General features: G+C 35.3%; 1 protein-coding gene across 5 annotated transcripts in view; it reads right to left on the reverse strand.

Moving 5' to 3' along the window:
* The window catches only part of LOC123684840 (probable phosphorylase b kinase regulatory subunit alpha), a 137,916-nt gene extending 126,952 nt beyond the window's left edge, over positions 1-10,964 (reverse strand). For 3 of the 5 annotated variants that reach the window (XM_045624312.1, XM_045624311.1, XM_045624310.1), the window contains exons 1-2: positions 10,114-10,962; positions 9,872-10,060 (exon numbers count right to left, since the gene is read on the reverse strand). In XM_045624312.1, the coding sequence (XP_045480268.1) occupies positions 9,872-10,060; positions 10,114-10,845 (921 nt within the window). In that variant the 5' untranslated portion in view covers positions 10,846-10,962. Of the gene's footprint in view, positions 1-9,871; positions 10,061-10,113 lie in introns of all 5 variants that reach the window. The other 2 variants (XM_045624313.1, XM_045624314.1) reach the window with 2 other exon arrangements.
* Positions 10,965-17,362: the final 6,398 nt, after the last annotated feature.

Raw genomic sequence — 17,362 nt, forward strand, 5'->3', positions numbered from 1 at the left:
GAACTGTCGATCGGGTTGTTGTCGGGGGCTGAGTTATCGATCGATGTGTTGCCATGAGACGGGAAATCAAAGGTTTCCAAGTGTTGGGTAATCTTTGACCATCATCCCGTTTGTTGAGGCAATTGGGTCGTTTTTCGATCTCGAGTGCTTCACGGATTATCCTACATGTGAGGGTTTGAACTCGAATTTGTAGAAAAACATCCTATCTACATAAATCACGAGTTGACATCAGAAAATCAGCTTTTATTCAAAAATACAAGGGACTTCAAGAGACAGTATAATTATAAGTTTGCCTGGATATCACAAGGAAGAATTCTACTGAAGAAAACTGAAACAGGTAGAACTATTGAAATCAATACTGAAGAAGACCTTAATAAACTAATACAAAAAAACTAAAAAAACTCCCCAAAAACCCAGAAAATCAAAACATAAATATATTATACTACAATATAAGATCTTTAAAAGCAAAAAATAAAATAGATAACCTACGTTATTACATATATCAGCACAATTATCCTCATTTAATTATTTTAACTGAAACATGGCTCAGTGAAAAGGACAAAAATTTATACAGTATACAGGGCTACCGTGGAGAGTATGATTGTAGATCATCGCGAGGTGGTGGTGTTTCAATATTCATAAGAGCAGACCTACAATATGAGGCAGTTAAAACTCCGAAAATAAATAAAGCAAACAAAATATGTGTAGAGTTGCCAGGACTCGGTATGCCAATATATGCGATTTATCGTCTCCCCTAAACTAAATACATACCAAAATTCTTTGAAGATCTAGAAGAAATACTGGATAAGCACAAAAAAATGGTAATAATTGGCGATATGAATGTCAACACCAGAAAAACCAATAGAAATACCAAATTATATAAGGACATACTAAACTTAAATTCATATGAAATAAAAAATAAAAAAATTACTAGAATAAAAAAAGATGGTACTGGCACGTTGATTGATCATGTCATAACACCCACAAATATCAATTGCAAAGTAAAGACCAAATCTACAGCAATATCCGACCATAAAAGCTTATATGATATATAAGTATTAACCTGCCAACAAACGTGAACATTGTCAAGTCAAAAAAGATTGTCTATAAAACTGATAATGAAAAATTAAAAAAAAACAGTTCACACATTGCTACAAGAAAAACCACCAGAAAGCATTGACGAGTTGATAGGTCTTCTGAGTGAAGCTAAAAGCACATGCACAATGAAAAGAAAGTTGATAATAAAAAATAATAACTGGTGGTACAATTCTACCATACATAAAAACATTATGAGAAGGGACAGCCTATACAAAAGAATGAAGAAGTTTCCATACAACCCCAGACATCAGCCTAGCTATGAAATCCAAAGAAAAAAAGTAAACAATCTGATAAGACATCAAAAGAAAAAATACTTCAGTGAAAAATTGCAAGGAATTGGAAATAACACAAGAAAACTATGGTCTGCAATAAATGAAATCCTACCAGTGAGCAACAAAACGCAAACAAAACTAGCAAATTTAGTATATAAAGGAAAAACATACAAAAATGCAAGTCAAAAAGCAAATTTATTCAACAGGTTTTTCATCCATGCAGCTGAACAAACTATAAGAGTAAACAAAAATAAAACAAAATTTGATGAAGTTGACCAAGACCAGTCACTCTATATGGGAAGATATGATGAAAAAGAACTCACAAACATAGTGATATCACTGAAGAAAAACACCTCACCAGGTCCTGACAATATAAGTACAAGAGATCTGATTGCTTTGTACCCCATTATTAATAATGGGGTACAAATAATAGATGGTCTTTAAAGACCATCTATTATTTCTGGTAAATAAGAGTATAAAGAGTGGAATTTTTCCAAGATTATGTAAGATCGCTAGAATAACACCTGTGTTTAAAAAAGGGAATAAGGAAGAACCGGCTAACTATAGGCCGATATCAAATACTTCAATATTTGCTAAAATAATAGAAAAATTAATGAAAAAAAGATTAGCGAAATTTCTAGAAATATCTAAACATCAATATGGATTCCAGGAAAAAAGTTCAACAGAAGGTGCTGCAATTGATGTCATCGAACACATATTACAAAAACTCGACGAAAAAAAGAAAGTCGTAGGTGTTTTTATTGATCTACATAAAGCATTTGATACAATTGACATAGCTATCTTACTGAAAAAATTGAAGAGAATAGGAATACAAGGAAAAGCTTTCAAACTGTTTCAGTCCTTCCTTACCGAAAGAAAACAATATGTGGTTGTTGAAGGTAAAAAGAGTACTTATAAGAAAATCAGAACTGGAGTACCGCAGGGCACAGTGCTCGGACCACTTGTCTACCTAATATATGTTGAAAATATTGTCAAATCAGGTTTACTGGGTGAAGTCTTCATGTTTGCGGATGACACAGTCATCATATATAGCGCAGACAATATAATTACTCTGGAGGAAATGGTCAATAGGGATATGCAGAAGTACAGTGAATGGTTGAATTCGAATAAACTTGTCATCAATGAAGAAAAAACTGTATACATCCAGTTTAAGAATAAAACAAACAGCACCAACATCCATCCACATCTGTTTATTAATGGTAAGAAACTTACACAAGTAAAAAAAACTAAATACTTGGGATTGATCATAGAAGAGACATTGAAATGGAATGCACATGTGGACAGGATCATAGACAAACTTTCGCCATTGGTGTCGAAGCTTTATCATTTACAGCCATACCTTGACGAGAGGACAAGTAAAAATATATACTATGCCTATTTTCATTCAGTGCTCAGCTATTTATCGGTAATATGGTCAAACTCGTCAAAATTTAATCTAAAAAGATTACAGAGATTACAAAATAAAATAATAAAAAGACTTCACCACCTTCCCTATGAATATCCAACCAAAGAATTATATAAAATTATCAATACATGAAGCTGGACAAACTGATCAAATTACAACACTGCAAACTCATATATAAGCTAGAAAACAATCATATAAAGAGTCAAAATCTATTGAAGAAAGTCCAAAATATGACCAACCGAGAAACAAGGCAAAACAATTCATACTACTTATATAGAGCAAATACTGAAAGTCGAAGGAGGGGTCCCATATATGCCAGCTTGACAACTTTTAATAGCATGCCAGGTCATATCAAGAATTCATTAAAGTGTACATTAAATAATTTCAAAAACTTAGTTATAAGTCAACTATAATAACAACATAATTGTTGAATGATAGTTGTATTACAATAAATAAATAAAATAAAAAAAATAACAACTCGATCAATGACTGGAGGCTGGCTAACAACTACGCAACCGGCTCCTGCGCAACCTCCATCACGTGGGTCACCCCCTTCTACTATAAATACAGGACCTCTCGTGGTTAACATTCAGTTGCCTCAAAGGACGGAAGATAACCACACCTACGAGAATACTCATGTTGATGATTGTCCGATTCGATCGATTTTGCTTTTATTCATAACTTTGGTATGGCTTGATCAATATTGATGAAATTTGCAGTGTAGAACACTATGATTGTCTACTTTCAATAATTCCAACAATATCTCAGAAATACAGCGTGAGAGTTAAGTACAGATTAAATTTGCAGGTTGAAAAAACACCCTGTACATTCAATTTTTAAAAATTCGCTACCTGCTTCAGATTATACCATAAGTTTACATTACTGGAGCGTTTTTATTTTTTTTTTTGGCACAAGTTCAGTTTTCCTAGAAAAAACTTTTAAAGATGAACACTATCGTTATTTCACTCCAGTAGTAAAACCGTTATAGTCCAGTCATTATAGTAAGTTCACCTCGGAATTCGAGATACCCAGCTGTAAGTCTGTAAATACTCGAATATTGACACCCTAAAAGTTGTCTCAAAACCTACATATGGTAGGGTGTAAGCAACTATTAAATTTCAAGGTCAAAGGTCACAAAAATCGATTTTTTGCGCTTTTTTTGGAAATATCTCATTTCCTACGGGTTTTTTGCTATTAGTATTTATTATCAATTTTGTAGAATACAAAATTCTCTACAAATTTTGTCTAAAAAACTTTTTTATATGATAAACGGTTTTCGAGATAGAGGGCGGAGAGCGCGCGGTCACACCATCACTTCAGGTCAACCGGTGCCTCCGGTCGAAAACGCGCCATTTCAAATTTCAAACTGGTCTTCATTATCATCTTCAACGACATTTGTCTCAAGTTCTTCCATGATTTCGGGGTCAAAAGTTCCATCTTCGTTAATGTCGCTCTGATATGGTTGAGCATTGAGACAAGCTTGCCCATTACATTGGCCACAAGCTAAAGAGCATTGCAACCCCGTTTCCTGCATCCGCATCGCGAACCACAACCACTCTTGCAGTTGCAGAAAATTGTATTTAGCAAACCTTCTGGAGCAGGTGGTAAAATTGTCATGATGGGCTCCAGAAAATCGTTTCGCGTTGCCCAACCCCATACTTGGGGTTCCAAATCATGTCCTAACCAAGTTTGAACTTGATAATATACACGGTTGAAATGTTGATGAGCAGCTGCACTTGTTGGTGGAATATTTGAAAGCTGCACAGGTTTATTAAGTTTTGTAGACTTGACGTAATGCATATAACGAAGATGATCGAGACTTTTCACAGATTTTGGAGCATTATAGACTGCCAATAAGGTTTGAGTTCCACTCCCCAATAATCTCTGGGCCGAACTATTTTCTTCTTCAAATGCTGCAGCTAGTTCATCCAAATTCGTCAGTTTCTCAAAAACTTTTAAAAATGATTTTTTTCCCTTTTTAAAAAGCGCAGAAGTTGTGTCACAGCCACTTAATGCGTGCAGAAATAAAATATATGTTTTGGAATGAGGATAATTATCAAAACTTTTAGTCGAGTATATCTCCGTTTTTACATTTCCTTTCCCAACTTTTTTAAAGAAAATTTCTTGTTCGTAAGACAATGTACGCCCAATTAAAATGACAAGTAAATCAATATCTTGTCCTATTATAACTGCAGTTTTTTTAGACTTTGATTCTTCAATTGCAGTTTCAACAATAAGAACATCCGCATCATCTCTGGCTTGTTTAGTATTAATATTTGCAGCATGTAATTTTTCATTTAACATATTGATGAGCTTATCTTTGTTATTTCGATTTGATAAGAATTTTTCTTGAGTAACTGGTACAACCATTGTTTCATCGAAACAGACTTCATACGTTTTTTAAAGTGCAGCAGTTCTTCTCTGCTGCTCCATAGCTTTTACGTTCTTACTGTAGTCTGAATATCCGTCAAATACAACAATTATTTTGGAACTGTAATGCCTTTGTAAATAATTCATGTATTTATCAAAAATAATAGAAAAAGTATGTTCTCTGCTCCACACAACATGATGAAGAAGAAATCCGCCATCAATAATGAACGTCACATTATTTTCATTGAGAACAAAATCAATTCGGCTCATGTTGTCATACAATGACGATTTTGTTGTTTTTCTCAAGCCATCATTATCAATTTTAGTAAACGGTTATCAGTATTATTGAATGGATATAGATTTAATGCATGAAGAAAATGATAAAATATAATATAATAGTTAATAAAAATTGACAATTATTTATAATAATTGATTTATCGATAGTCCATCAACTATTTTCGACCGGAGGCACCGGTTGACCTGAAGTGATGGTGTGACCGCGCGCTCTCCGCCCTCTATCTCGAAAACCGTTTATTATATAAAAAATTTTTTTAGACAAAATTTGTAGAGAATTTTGTATTATACAAAATTGATAATGAATAATAATAGCAAAAAATCCGTAGGAAATGAGATATTTCCAAAAAAAAACGCAAAAAACCGATTTTTGTGACCTTTGCCTTGAAATTTAATAGTTGCTTACACCCTACCATATGTAGGTTTTGACACAACTTTTAGGGTGTCAATATACAAGTATTTACAGACTTGCAGCTGGGTATCTCGAATTCCGAGATTCTTACCTAATTTAAGCTTAAATGACTGGACTATACGTCCACAAAGCTCTACCGAATGTATGGAAAATAGTTTTTATTAAATTGAGGATAGTAAGAATCATGTAGGCCGCAAAAAAAAAGGTTTTCAAGACTCTCTATGGGATATGCTGAACATAGTGCGCATTACCCTTTTTTGTGCAATGAACATTCTCTCACTGTGCACAGGGTCCCCAAAAAATACCACATTATATGAAAGGTGTCAGTATACTAGGCCATAATACACTGACAATATTGCTAATTGTTGCATGGATTGTTTTAGGCGCAAAATGGCGGAATGGGAACTATTCACCCTTCTACAGAGAGCATCTAACTGCTGCTTCCAACTCAGATGGCGATCCACGAAAATTCCCAAAAACTGTGTGCAGTCCACGGATTGGATGTTGAAGCCCTCAAACTGAAAACACAAAACACACCATCATGGGAACTCTTAGTTTTGAATTGGACTCATTTCATTTTTCCTATATTAACCATCAGTGCCTTCTTTCTACACCATTCCACAAACACCTGAAAGAAATGTTTCAGCTGGTTCTTCAGCTCTTCCTTAGAACCAGCAGATACAACAATTGACGTATCGTCAGCAAAAATTGTCAAAATCCTGGTTCGAATGAACTCAAGTAAGTCATTACAGTGGCCTCATCGACGAGGTTATGTTTACTAAGAATGGAATTTTTAATATCCACAATTTCCATGAATGGGCAAGAGACAACCTGCATTTGAAGAGAAGTAATAATACACAACACAGATATTCTGCCAATATTTGGCATGGAAAAATAGACGGAAATTTAGTTGGCCCTCACATTTTCGCGGAAAGATTAAATTCGAATTTGGAAAAACTACTTTACTCAGGAAGATCTTTGTATCATTGGACGACACAGCTTTACTATCTAGTTCAGAATATTAATAATAATAATAATAATAATAAAAATATATTTATTTCCATAATCAAAACATACATTGAAAAGAAAATACGTCAATATAACTTAAGAAACTATGCAAAACTAAAACGTTCAGATTTGAAAAACAGAAATCAAGTACTCCTCGACATTGTATGGTTCCAGATTTATCAATAATTTTTTTATTTGATTTTTGAAAAGGTTTCCTTTTAGTATTTGATAACTCCTCGGGAGCTTATCAAACAGCTTCAAGCACATATATTCCACATTTCTCTGCGTCAGTGAAAGTGAATATCTGGGAAAGTGAAACGGGTGGATGCGCCTTGTTCTATTGGAATTCTCATATTCCCGAAACAGATCATGGTTGTTCTTAAAAAATAATAAGCATTTTAGAATATAAGTTCCGGCAGTTGTAAGTATTCCCTGACTTTTAAAATGTCCGCGACAAGATGTCCTCGCAGTGAAACCAAGCATGGTTCTGAGTGCTCTATTTTGGACCACAAAAATCCTCCCAACATCCGAACCGTTACCCCAAGCTATGATTCCATAGGACATGATCGAATGAAAATTAGAGAAGTACACTGTCCTCATAACCTCAGAGTCGGACTGCAATGCCAAAACACGGAGAGTGTAGAGAACAGAGTTCAATTTACTACGCAATGAGTTGATATGTTCCGACCAATTCAGCTGATGATCAATTAGAACACCCAGGAAGCTAGTACTGGCGGAAACCTTCACAGCTTGTCCAGAGAGAACAATATTTTCTGGTTTATTAATTCTTGAATGCGAAGTACTGAAAACAACACATTCCGTTTTGCTTGAATTAATGGTTATTTTATTTGAATAACACCAATTTGCGATGGCATAAAAGCCTCTTTCAGCCATCATGACAACCTCCGAAATACTAGAAGCCGCCACCAGTAGATTGGTATCGTCCACAAACATGACGACCTCCGGATCCAACCGCACATCCGAATCTGCAGACAAATTATCACGCAATTCTATTTCCCTACTCTCTGGTGTGCTCCTAACAGGTAGCACACTCATATCTGACCGAAGTTCATCCTTCAACAAAATGTTGTCTGGTAGGTCGTTGATATAAATTAAGAATAAGAAAGGACCGAAAATACCTCCCTGAGGTACACCTACCTTCACTTCTGCATCTAACGATAGGTATTCAACACCGTTGATTTCCAAGGAAACCCTCTGTCGACGATCCCTTAAATAGCTCCTCATAAAATCCAATTGTTTATCTCTAATTCCATAAAAGTTAAGTTTTTTCACAAGATCGTCATGATTGACACAATCGAAAGCTTTTGAGAAATCTATGAAAAGACCGGTTGGAACTTCTCCATCTTCCAATGCACGAAGAACAGAGCGAATCAGCTGATACACGGCAGTATCTATGCTCTTAGATTTCAAATAACCGTGCTGACACTTCGAGAAAATTCGATGTTTATTGAAGAAATTTAGGAGCCTATTAACGATTATTTTTTCGAAAATCTTAGAGAAAGATGTCAACAAACTTATTGGTCGATAATTACCAAGATCTTCGTAACTCCCTTTTTTGAAAAGGGGTTTCACTACAGCTATTTTCAGTGACTTAGGAAATATGCCCTCTTTGAAGGACATATAAATAATATAGGCCAATGGTTCAGCAATGAACCTAACAGAACTCTTGATAACAGACATTGGAATACCATCATATCCAAAAGAAATTTTATTTTTCATTTTATTCACTACGCTGATAACTTCGTCTGGTGTAATCTCAAAGAGGAAGAATGTCTTCGGGTTCCGACAGATAAAACGAACATCTGAAATAAATGTGGATTGAGGCTTTTGCATTGTTGTTGTTGATGAAATATTGCTAAAATGTCTATTGAATGCATTTGATAGGTCATGGGGATTATCAGTTTTGATGAAATTTTCAACTTTTTTGACTTTACTACCAGTTATCTCATTTATTATCTGCCAAACAGTTTTACTTTTATTACTAGAGTTATTTATGCGATTTTTAATATTATCTTTCTTATTATTCACGAGAACACTGTCATATAGCTTTTTAGTTTGTTTGTAGAGATAAGCTAATTCTGGGCGAAAAAGAGACGCTGTGTAAAGGTAATCCAATCGTTTTTTAATTTCAGTCACTTGAGTGGATTTATCCAAATATCTTCTATGAGAATCAATAACCTGAACCTTTATTAGTGGAAAAGCAAAATCAAAAATGGACTTGAATCTACCGAAAAAGTTATCCCAGAGGCAATCTATATCACACTGATTTTCCTCAAAGGTGAGGCCACTCCAGTCCTCGGCAGACAATAGTTCCAGGAACCTATTCGCACTGCCTTGGAGTGAAATAACAATAGTGTTCATCTTTAAAATTTTTTTCTAGAAAACTGGACATGTGCCGAAAAAAGAAAAACGCTCCAGTAATGTAAACTTACGGTAGAATCTGAAGCAGGTAGAGAATTTTCGAACACGGAATGTACAGGGTGTTTTTTCAACCTGCAAATTTAATCTGAACTTATCATAGTTCCCACCGTGTATTTTTGAAAAAGTGTTAAAATTATTGAAAGTAGACAATCATATTGTTCTACACTGAAAATTTAATCAATATTGATCAAGCCATACCAAAGTTATGAATAAAAGAAAAATCAGTCGAATCGGACAAATCACCCTGTAGACTCTCAATAAAGGCCCCCAACCATAAACCAAACATTGTTTCGAAACTGCCTTGACTAGTGTAAACTTCTCCTGAAATCTAACTGTCTCCTCTGGAATCACTCTGTATAGATACACCCCATTTAGCATGTGATAAAAAGTCCTCAACAGGCTAAAAGATGTATATTGTGGCCTTTTGCTAACTAATAAGCGTTTCGAAAAAAAATTAATAAATAAAAATAAAATGTACTTTGATTGCTGATGAACATATTGAAAAAAAAAAAATTCAATTCAATAATATCCAAATTTGGAATTAATTACCTCTTTTGGAGTTCTATAACCATCTCTTAGAAACCTCTTGCATCCATAACGACCTTGCAACTTGGATAACACAGTTTCTCTAGTATGTTGAATAAGTATTGGATCATCAACTGCAAATCCAGGAAAGCTTATAACAGAAATTATTCCAGAATCAATTTCCTTTGAGCTTGATTCTCTTGGTAGCATAGACTGCAAATTGTGGAAATTATGAAGAGTAATTAGTTTCCCCTACTTATTAATACTTGCAACACTGCTTGACATTTTTGAGCTTCATCTGCTAAGATGTGTATTACACTATAAGGTCCACCTCTAGCCCCAAAAAGATCTAATTCATTCATAGCCTCCAATGCAGCTTTTGCCATTCCAATTGAACTAGCATTCAATTCAGGTAAACCATGATTAGTTTTATCACCTCTTTCCCATATGCCATAATCAGGAGTGCAATAAGCACATTCAATGTAAAATACTAAATTTTGTATGAAAGCAACTTCATCTAGATTGAATATTATTTGTAAACCAGATGCAGTCATTTGGGCTAAAATCAAGAGGTAAAGGGAAACAGCATCTATTTGTAAATGCCCCCATTCATTGTCTCCTACAACAATCTGACCTGTTTGTGATGAATATTTGGCATGTAATGAATCTAATGGATTCTGAGTTTGCTTAAAACGTTCCACCTTATCTTTTTGCTGCATCATGGCCATGAGAAGCCCTCTCATTAATTTAACACACGTCTGTTCCAACTCATAGGTCTTTGCTCGATCTTCATCTTGATCTGCTGTTTTTTTATATGCCATCGAAATACCCCAAACTGATAAGATACAGTACACATTATCTCGAATCCATGCATGATTTTTTTCAGGACCTGCAGGGAACAAACCAGTCACTGGATTCTGATGTAAAAGTATTATTTTCTGAACCATTCTTTGATAATAATCGAGGCGTACGCCTGAATTACTTCTACTTCTCATCATGAACTTAATTTATGTAATGAAACTTCAAACTATTTCTGAAAATATAACGTCTCTAATCAATAAGCAGAACAAAAATAAATATTTTGTTCGTCTTAGGTCGTTTCAAGGTTAATTTAATTTAATACCACAGAACAGTGTTGGACGATACCATAGAGAAATGAATACGAAAAAACTATAGGCATCTAAAAATAAGAATGCAGCGCCAAGGTGAGCAGACGTAGAAATATAAATGTTGACATTGGAGTGTTTTGTTGTATTAGATGTGTGTGTATTTGCTTTTTTTAAATTTGATTTTACAATAAATATAAAAACTTTTCAAATTTCTATAGTGAACAAGAGTGTTACTGTGTATATAATATTTTCATCTTAGGTAAAGGCGGTAGGTATCATCTCATCATTTGTTTCAGTTCAGTCTAGTGATATTGAAAGTTATACAAGGATGGAAGACTTCGAAAAATGACGAATAACAATCGTGTGGATATAATATGTGAACGGTTCAATCAACATTATTATACTACAGGATTCTAATAGTACCTTTTTGTTGAAGTTTGAACTTAAAGGAAATATCTTAGGAAAAACATGTTTATCAAAACGTAACTTTTTAATTAACTAACTGCTTTTGCGGAGAGTTTGAAGTCTTGACTTGAATAACGGCTTTGTCATGATATCCGCTATCTGAAATTCGGATGCAACCTTCTTGATTTCGACAGAACCATCTGTGACAAGTTCTCTAACAAAAAAATGTCTTATTTTAATGTGCTTCGTGCGACGGTGGTATTCAGGATTCTGTGCCAACCTGATTACAGCCTCATTATCAACTATTAATTGATGAACGCTTTTCAGCTCAATAATATCAGAGTAGACACGGTATAACCACACTAACTCTCTAGCTGCTTCGCTTGCAGCAACAACTTCGGCTTCAGTTGTAGATATGGCAACTGATGACTGTCTCTGACTTAGCCACGACACCGCTCCACCAGCATACAAACATACTACACCTGTAGTAGCACGCCCTGTAGTCTCATCACCACCATGGTCTGCATCGCTAAAACTATCTATACCATAATGCTTATGATGAGGTTTATAGGTGATTCCATAGTTGATGGTGCCTTGAAGGTAACGAAAAATTCGTTTGACTCGGATCCAATCAGCAAAATTTGGATTTTCGAGAGTTCTCGATACAAAATCAACTGCATAAGCGATATCGGGTCTAGTACCAGTCATGAGATACATCAACGCCCCTACCGCTTGCCTATATGGGAAATCCACTTCTGAATTAGTTTCCTCTTCCTTCCCTTGTTGACTACGTTCATTTATTATAGGAGTAGAAACTGGCCTACAGTCTCCCATTCCAAAACGTTCTAACACTTTTCTTGTATAGTTTGCTTGGCTCACTCGAATTGATCCATCTTCTTGTCTCTCTATTTCCGACCCAAGGAAATAGGAAGCTGGTTTCATTGTGATTTTGAACTCACTTTTCAGGTTTCTCAGGAAATCTTCTTTCAGTGATTCATTATTTGAAGCCAAGAGACCATCATCTACGTAAAGTGCTAGGATCATTATATCTTTTCCTTGTCTCTTTACGAAAAGACAGGGGTCAGCATCACTCGTATGGAAATTTTGTTTGGTCAAAAATTCTCCGAATCTCTTGTTCCAGCATCTGGGTGCTTGCTTGAGACCGTAGAGGCTACGCTTGAGATGGCATACACTATCTGAACCATCTTTATATCCCTCTGGCTGTTTCATGAAGATGTCTTCTTCTAATTTTCCATAAAGGAAGGCGGTTGAAACATCAAATTGAGTCAGAGACATATTTTCGCTAGCTGCGATACTCAATAATGCCCTAATTGTACCAGATTTCGCCACGGGACTGAATGTCTGGTCATAGTCTTCACCCTTTCTCTGGGAGAAACCCTTTATAACAAGTCTAGCCATGTATCTATCCACTGAACCATCCGGATTTGTTTTGTCTTTGAAAACCCACTTACAAGGTATCGCTTTCTTGCCGTTTGGTAGTTTTTCCAGAACCCAAGTATCGTTTTCCTTTAGTGATTTCATCTCATTTTCCATAGCTTCTAACCACTATACCCGCTGATCACTTTTTATCGCTTCTTCATAACTCAACGGTTCTTTGATTTCCAAAATTTTTGTGGACATGCTCATGACAAACTCATCGAATTTAGCTGGCTTTCTGATTTCCGACCTGTCCCTCAATTGTCTACTTTCAACCTCATTTTTTAAATCAACCCGTCTGTTTTCTTGAAAATTTTCCTCTTGGTAATACTCCTGTTCACTTTCCTCATTCTGCAACGACTCGCCTTTGCTCCTTCCTTCCTCTCCCACTGAGTCATATGTCGTTACTGCTTGTTGTGGAGGTGAAATGATAGGGACTTCATCTGATCCAGTAGAGTCAAGGAGTTTTTCATTGAAAACAACATCTCGAGATCTAATCAGTTTCTTGCTTTCTTTGCACCATATGCGATAGCCGTCATGATTGTCGTAACCAATCAATATACCTTTGACAGCCTTCTTGTCCATCTTCTTACGAGAAGGTTTTGGAATATGAGCATAGCAAATAGTTCCTATTATTCTCATGTGTTTCAAGCTACATTTCTTGCCGAACCATACTTCATAGGGAGATTTGTCATCGATACTGGAAACACCTGACCTGTTCAAAATATATGTGGCTGTGTTGATCATTTCAGCCCATAAATACTGTAGTAAATCCTCCTGTGCGTGCATTATTGATCGTGCAGTCTCAACAACAGTTCGATTATCCCTCTCAGAACAACCATTTTGTTGCGGCGTGTAAGGCATTGTTAATCTCTGCCGAACTCCATTCTGTTGTAGGATGTCTTTCACTCGTTTGCTATCGAATTCACCGCCATTGTCACTAAGGAGCTCCTTGACTACATGTCCTGCAACTTTAGATTCAGCTAACATAATTTTTAGCGCATCAGGGACATTAGATTTCTCCTTAATGAAATAAACATAACGGAAACGACTGTAATCATCCTTGAACAGGACAAAATAACGATATCCCGATAGAGAGTTCACAAAAGGTCCACATACATCCGAATGTATGAGTTCACCTGGCATTTTTGCACGTTCTCTAGTTCCAAATTTTAGTCTATGAGCTTTGCCGTATATACACCCTTCACATAATTCACTGTCCAGTTTCACGTTTATGCCCAATTCGCGTGATATAACAGATTTTATTTGTCTTTTATTTTGATGACCAAGTCTTTCGTGATATAATTGCAACACATTGTCATTCGAAATCAGATTCACTTGCATTTCTGTAACTGGCATAACATTTTTCAAAGACAGTTTGAATAACCCACCATATCGGTTTCGTGCACCAACAAGTTTCACTTGTCCATCAATTATAAAGCAACACGTTTCAGCTTTGGAAATAAATTCACTATTAGGATGTTTATCTTGAGCAGACAGAACAGAAAATAGATTTTTCTTTATACTAGGAACATACCAAACATCGGTTAGAGTGAATTTCTTTGATTTGCCTTCATTGGATGCTTCTACAGTAATGGTACCTTTTCCGATAGCTACAATGGAATCTCCATTTGCTGTGGTAACCGTGTGAGTTTCATCGAATGACTTGAATTCTCCAAAAATATCATTTCGATTAGTGATATGATTTGTTGCACCGTTATCAACAAACCAATTATCTTGATCACAATCGACAGAAAGTACGCTACTGGTCACTGCAAGAAGAGACATATTAACATTACTGCCTTGTCCTACTGTATCACCGCTTATATTCTTCTTTGGTTTAGGAGGTCTGCCATCAGATTTCCACTTCATACAATGGCGAACTATATGTCCAGGTGCTTTGCAATAATTGCAAATAAAACCTTTTTTCTGCTTCATTTTTGGTTTGCTTGAACTAGCTTTTTCTACAATCAAAGCTTCTTGATTGTATTCACTTTTGCTCAACAATGCTTTCTCGTGAGCACACAACTGATTTGTGAGATTGTCGATTTTTCTTTCAACTTTTGCCATCAGCATCCAGCTCGACCTGAACGAAAAATACTCATCTGGTAAAGTACCCAAAATCTTGCATATAAGTAAAATCTCTGGCAAGTTACATTTACATGAACTATTGGCTGCTTTTTTATCTTTTACAATCTCAACTTGTAGTTCATTCCACAAATTTTTCAGTTTTGATGTATGAGTGGCAATGTCATCTCCAGGCTGTCGCTTATAACTGAAAATCTGCGTACATAAATCATATGTCTTATCTTCTGCATTGGCATCGTATAATCTATGCAGTTCTAGCCAAACCTCACGTGCTGTTGAGAATCGCATAACTTTCTGAAGCGTCTCCTCCGTCATATTGGTTGTCATGATTAGAAGTGCATTACAATCTACTTTCGTGAAAAATTCTAAATCGGATTCATACTTCGATTTATCTTCTGCACTTGCGTTTGCTGCCGTAGGTGTTGGAGACCCAATTCTACCTTCTATGACATCAATCGCGCCTGGAATTCCTCGTAGTAGAATGCACAACTTATATTTCCAAGTCGTCCAGTTAGATTTTCCTTCAAGTAAACCAATTTTGATTCTTGTTGTTTCCATAACTGTCTATTCTTACAAAACGTTAATTCGAATACTGATCAGTTCAATTGACAACTCAAAATTTCTATTCTTCACTAGTCCTGCGGCACTGAGCCCATAACCTGTTGAAGTTTGAACTTAAAGGAAATATCTTAGGAAAAACATGTTTATCAAAACGTAACGTTTTAATTAACTAACTGTCAATCTGACATTCATACACCTACTTAGTATATTTAATATATCAAACAAATTAAGGAAAATGTAAACGTGAATCATTGATTTCAACACTTGTCCAAATGGCAAGACTGGGTTTAGTAGAATACTTGGGGTATCTTAAAAGCACAAACACTTCTAGAAGTGTTTATGAGGGTGAAGAAGTTTTACATGCTGGTCACATAATAAAAATGTTACATGTTAATTGCATGACTGATAAACTTTAGTTGAAAGGTTTTTTTACTTATCCGAATTGATCATTTCACATTACCCTTCAATTAGGGTAAATGCACTGGTTAGCCGACCGGCACTGGTTCACGACCATTCCGTGATTTGAGATAAAATAATAATAAAAATATATCATGTAGTGCAAAATATTTTCGCGGTACGTGTTCTTGACCATTCTACCCTTCCAAGATAGTTTGCATAGTAGTGGTATAGGTCAAAGTTTTCGCGCTAAAAATTAGTTTATAATCGCCTATCATAGAAAAGGGTTCTTTCTCGTCCTCTCTTAGAAAAGTGCTTTGTGATATATGACCAGAAAATAGTAATTATTTCGAATGAATTATGTGTGTATATTTTGTTTCATATCAACTATAAGATATATTTTTGAGTGTATTTCAATCAAGAAGCAAATAAATGTATATTTTTTTGTTCAATATTCGGCGGTCGCGAACTGGTATTGGAAAATTTGTATCTTTTATTTCTCGACCAAAGTGGTCGAGAACCAATATGTTACTTCAATAATTGTTCAATTCAACCGATATATTTCTGTTGGATCATTTTCGTTTTTTTTTTCGATACCCTGATTCATTTATATATCTACTTTCTGAATTTTAGTTTGCGACCACCGAATTAACGTTGAAACACTTATTTCTACCCTTTATTTATTCGCGGTCGAGAACCAATTTGATTGTACTTAATTCTCGACCACTGGTGGTCGGTGTTTTATATTTTATTTACTCATTGGTTTCTAAATAGATATTAAGAGCAAAATAACCAAATAATGTTGTATGAGTTGCTATTTTGAAAAATTTATAGAAAGTGGAAACTTTTGCAAAATATTTTTTTTTTACGTTTTCTTACTTGATTACCTCATCTGAAACCCATCTGAGTGATAGGTAGTGATGTCGATAGTACGGTACGAAAGTAAGTACTAATCACTCATCTCGCTCTAAAGTTTTTTATAAAATTTTTAAGTGGAGCGGCCACCATTATTAGTGGTCGAAAACTAACACAAAAATGGTCGAGAACTCTGCGGCGTGGTCGAGAACCGAAGGTTATGAGATTTTCTATATGTTTTCACATTTCAAAGGTTAAATGCGGAAAGAACGCTTGAAAATATATAATTATGTTTTCCGTATCTTAAAGTCTGTTTTTAAAAAGGATTTATTCTATTTTGAATTAAGAATTACAACACTTGGATAAATAATTAATAATTCTACAGATTAAGATTTGGGAAAAACGTGAGTTACAAAACGAAGCTTGATGTTCTAAGTCTGATTCATAACTAACTAAAGTCTGTCCTGAAATCTAAAAAGAAAGCTTTATGAGTTCACAGAGAGAATTTGCGCTTCTGCACTATCGCGCACATTTCCAAGAACGGCGTTGGCCGAGCTTCTTCTATTATGTTGACTTGTGCTGTTTCGGTCGATGTGGATCTCATAATACCTCCCCCCTTAGTTCAGATAACGTCCTCGTTATCAGTGGGATCACCTGGGTTGTT

Source organism: Harmonia axyridis, chromosome 7 (assembly GCF_914767665.1).
Source record: "Harmonia axyridis chromosome 7, icHarAxyr1.1, whole genome shotgun sequence".
NCBI lineage: Eukaryota > Metazoa > Arthropoda > Insecta > Coleoptera > Coccinellidae > Harmonia > Harmonia axyridis.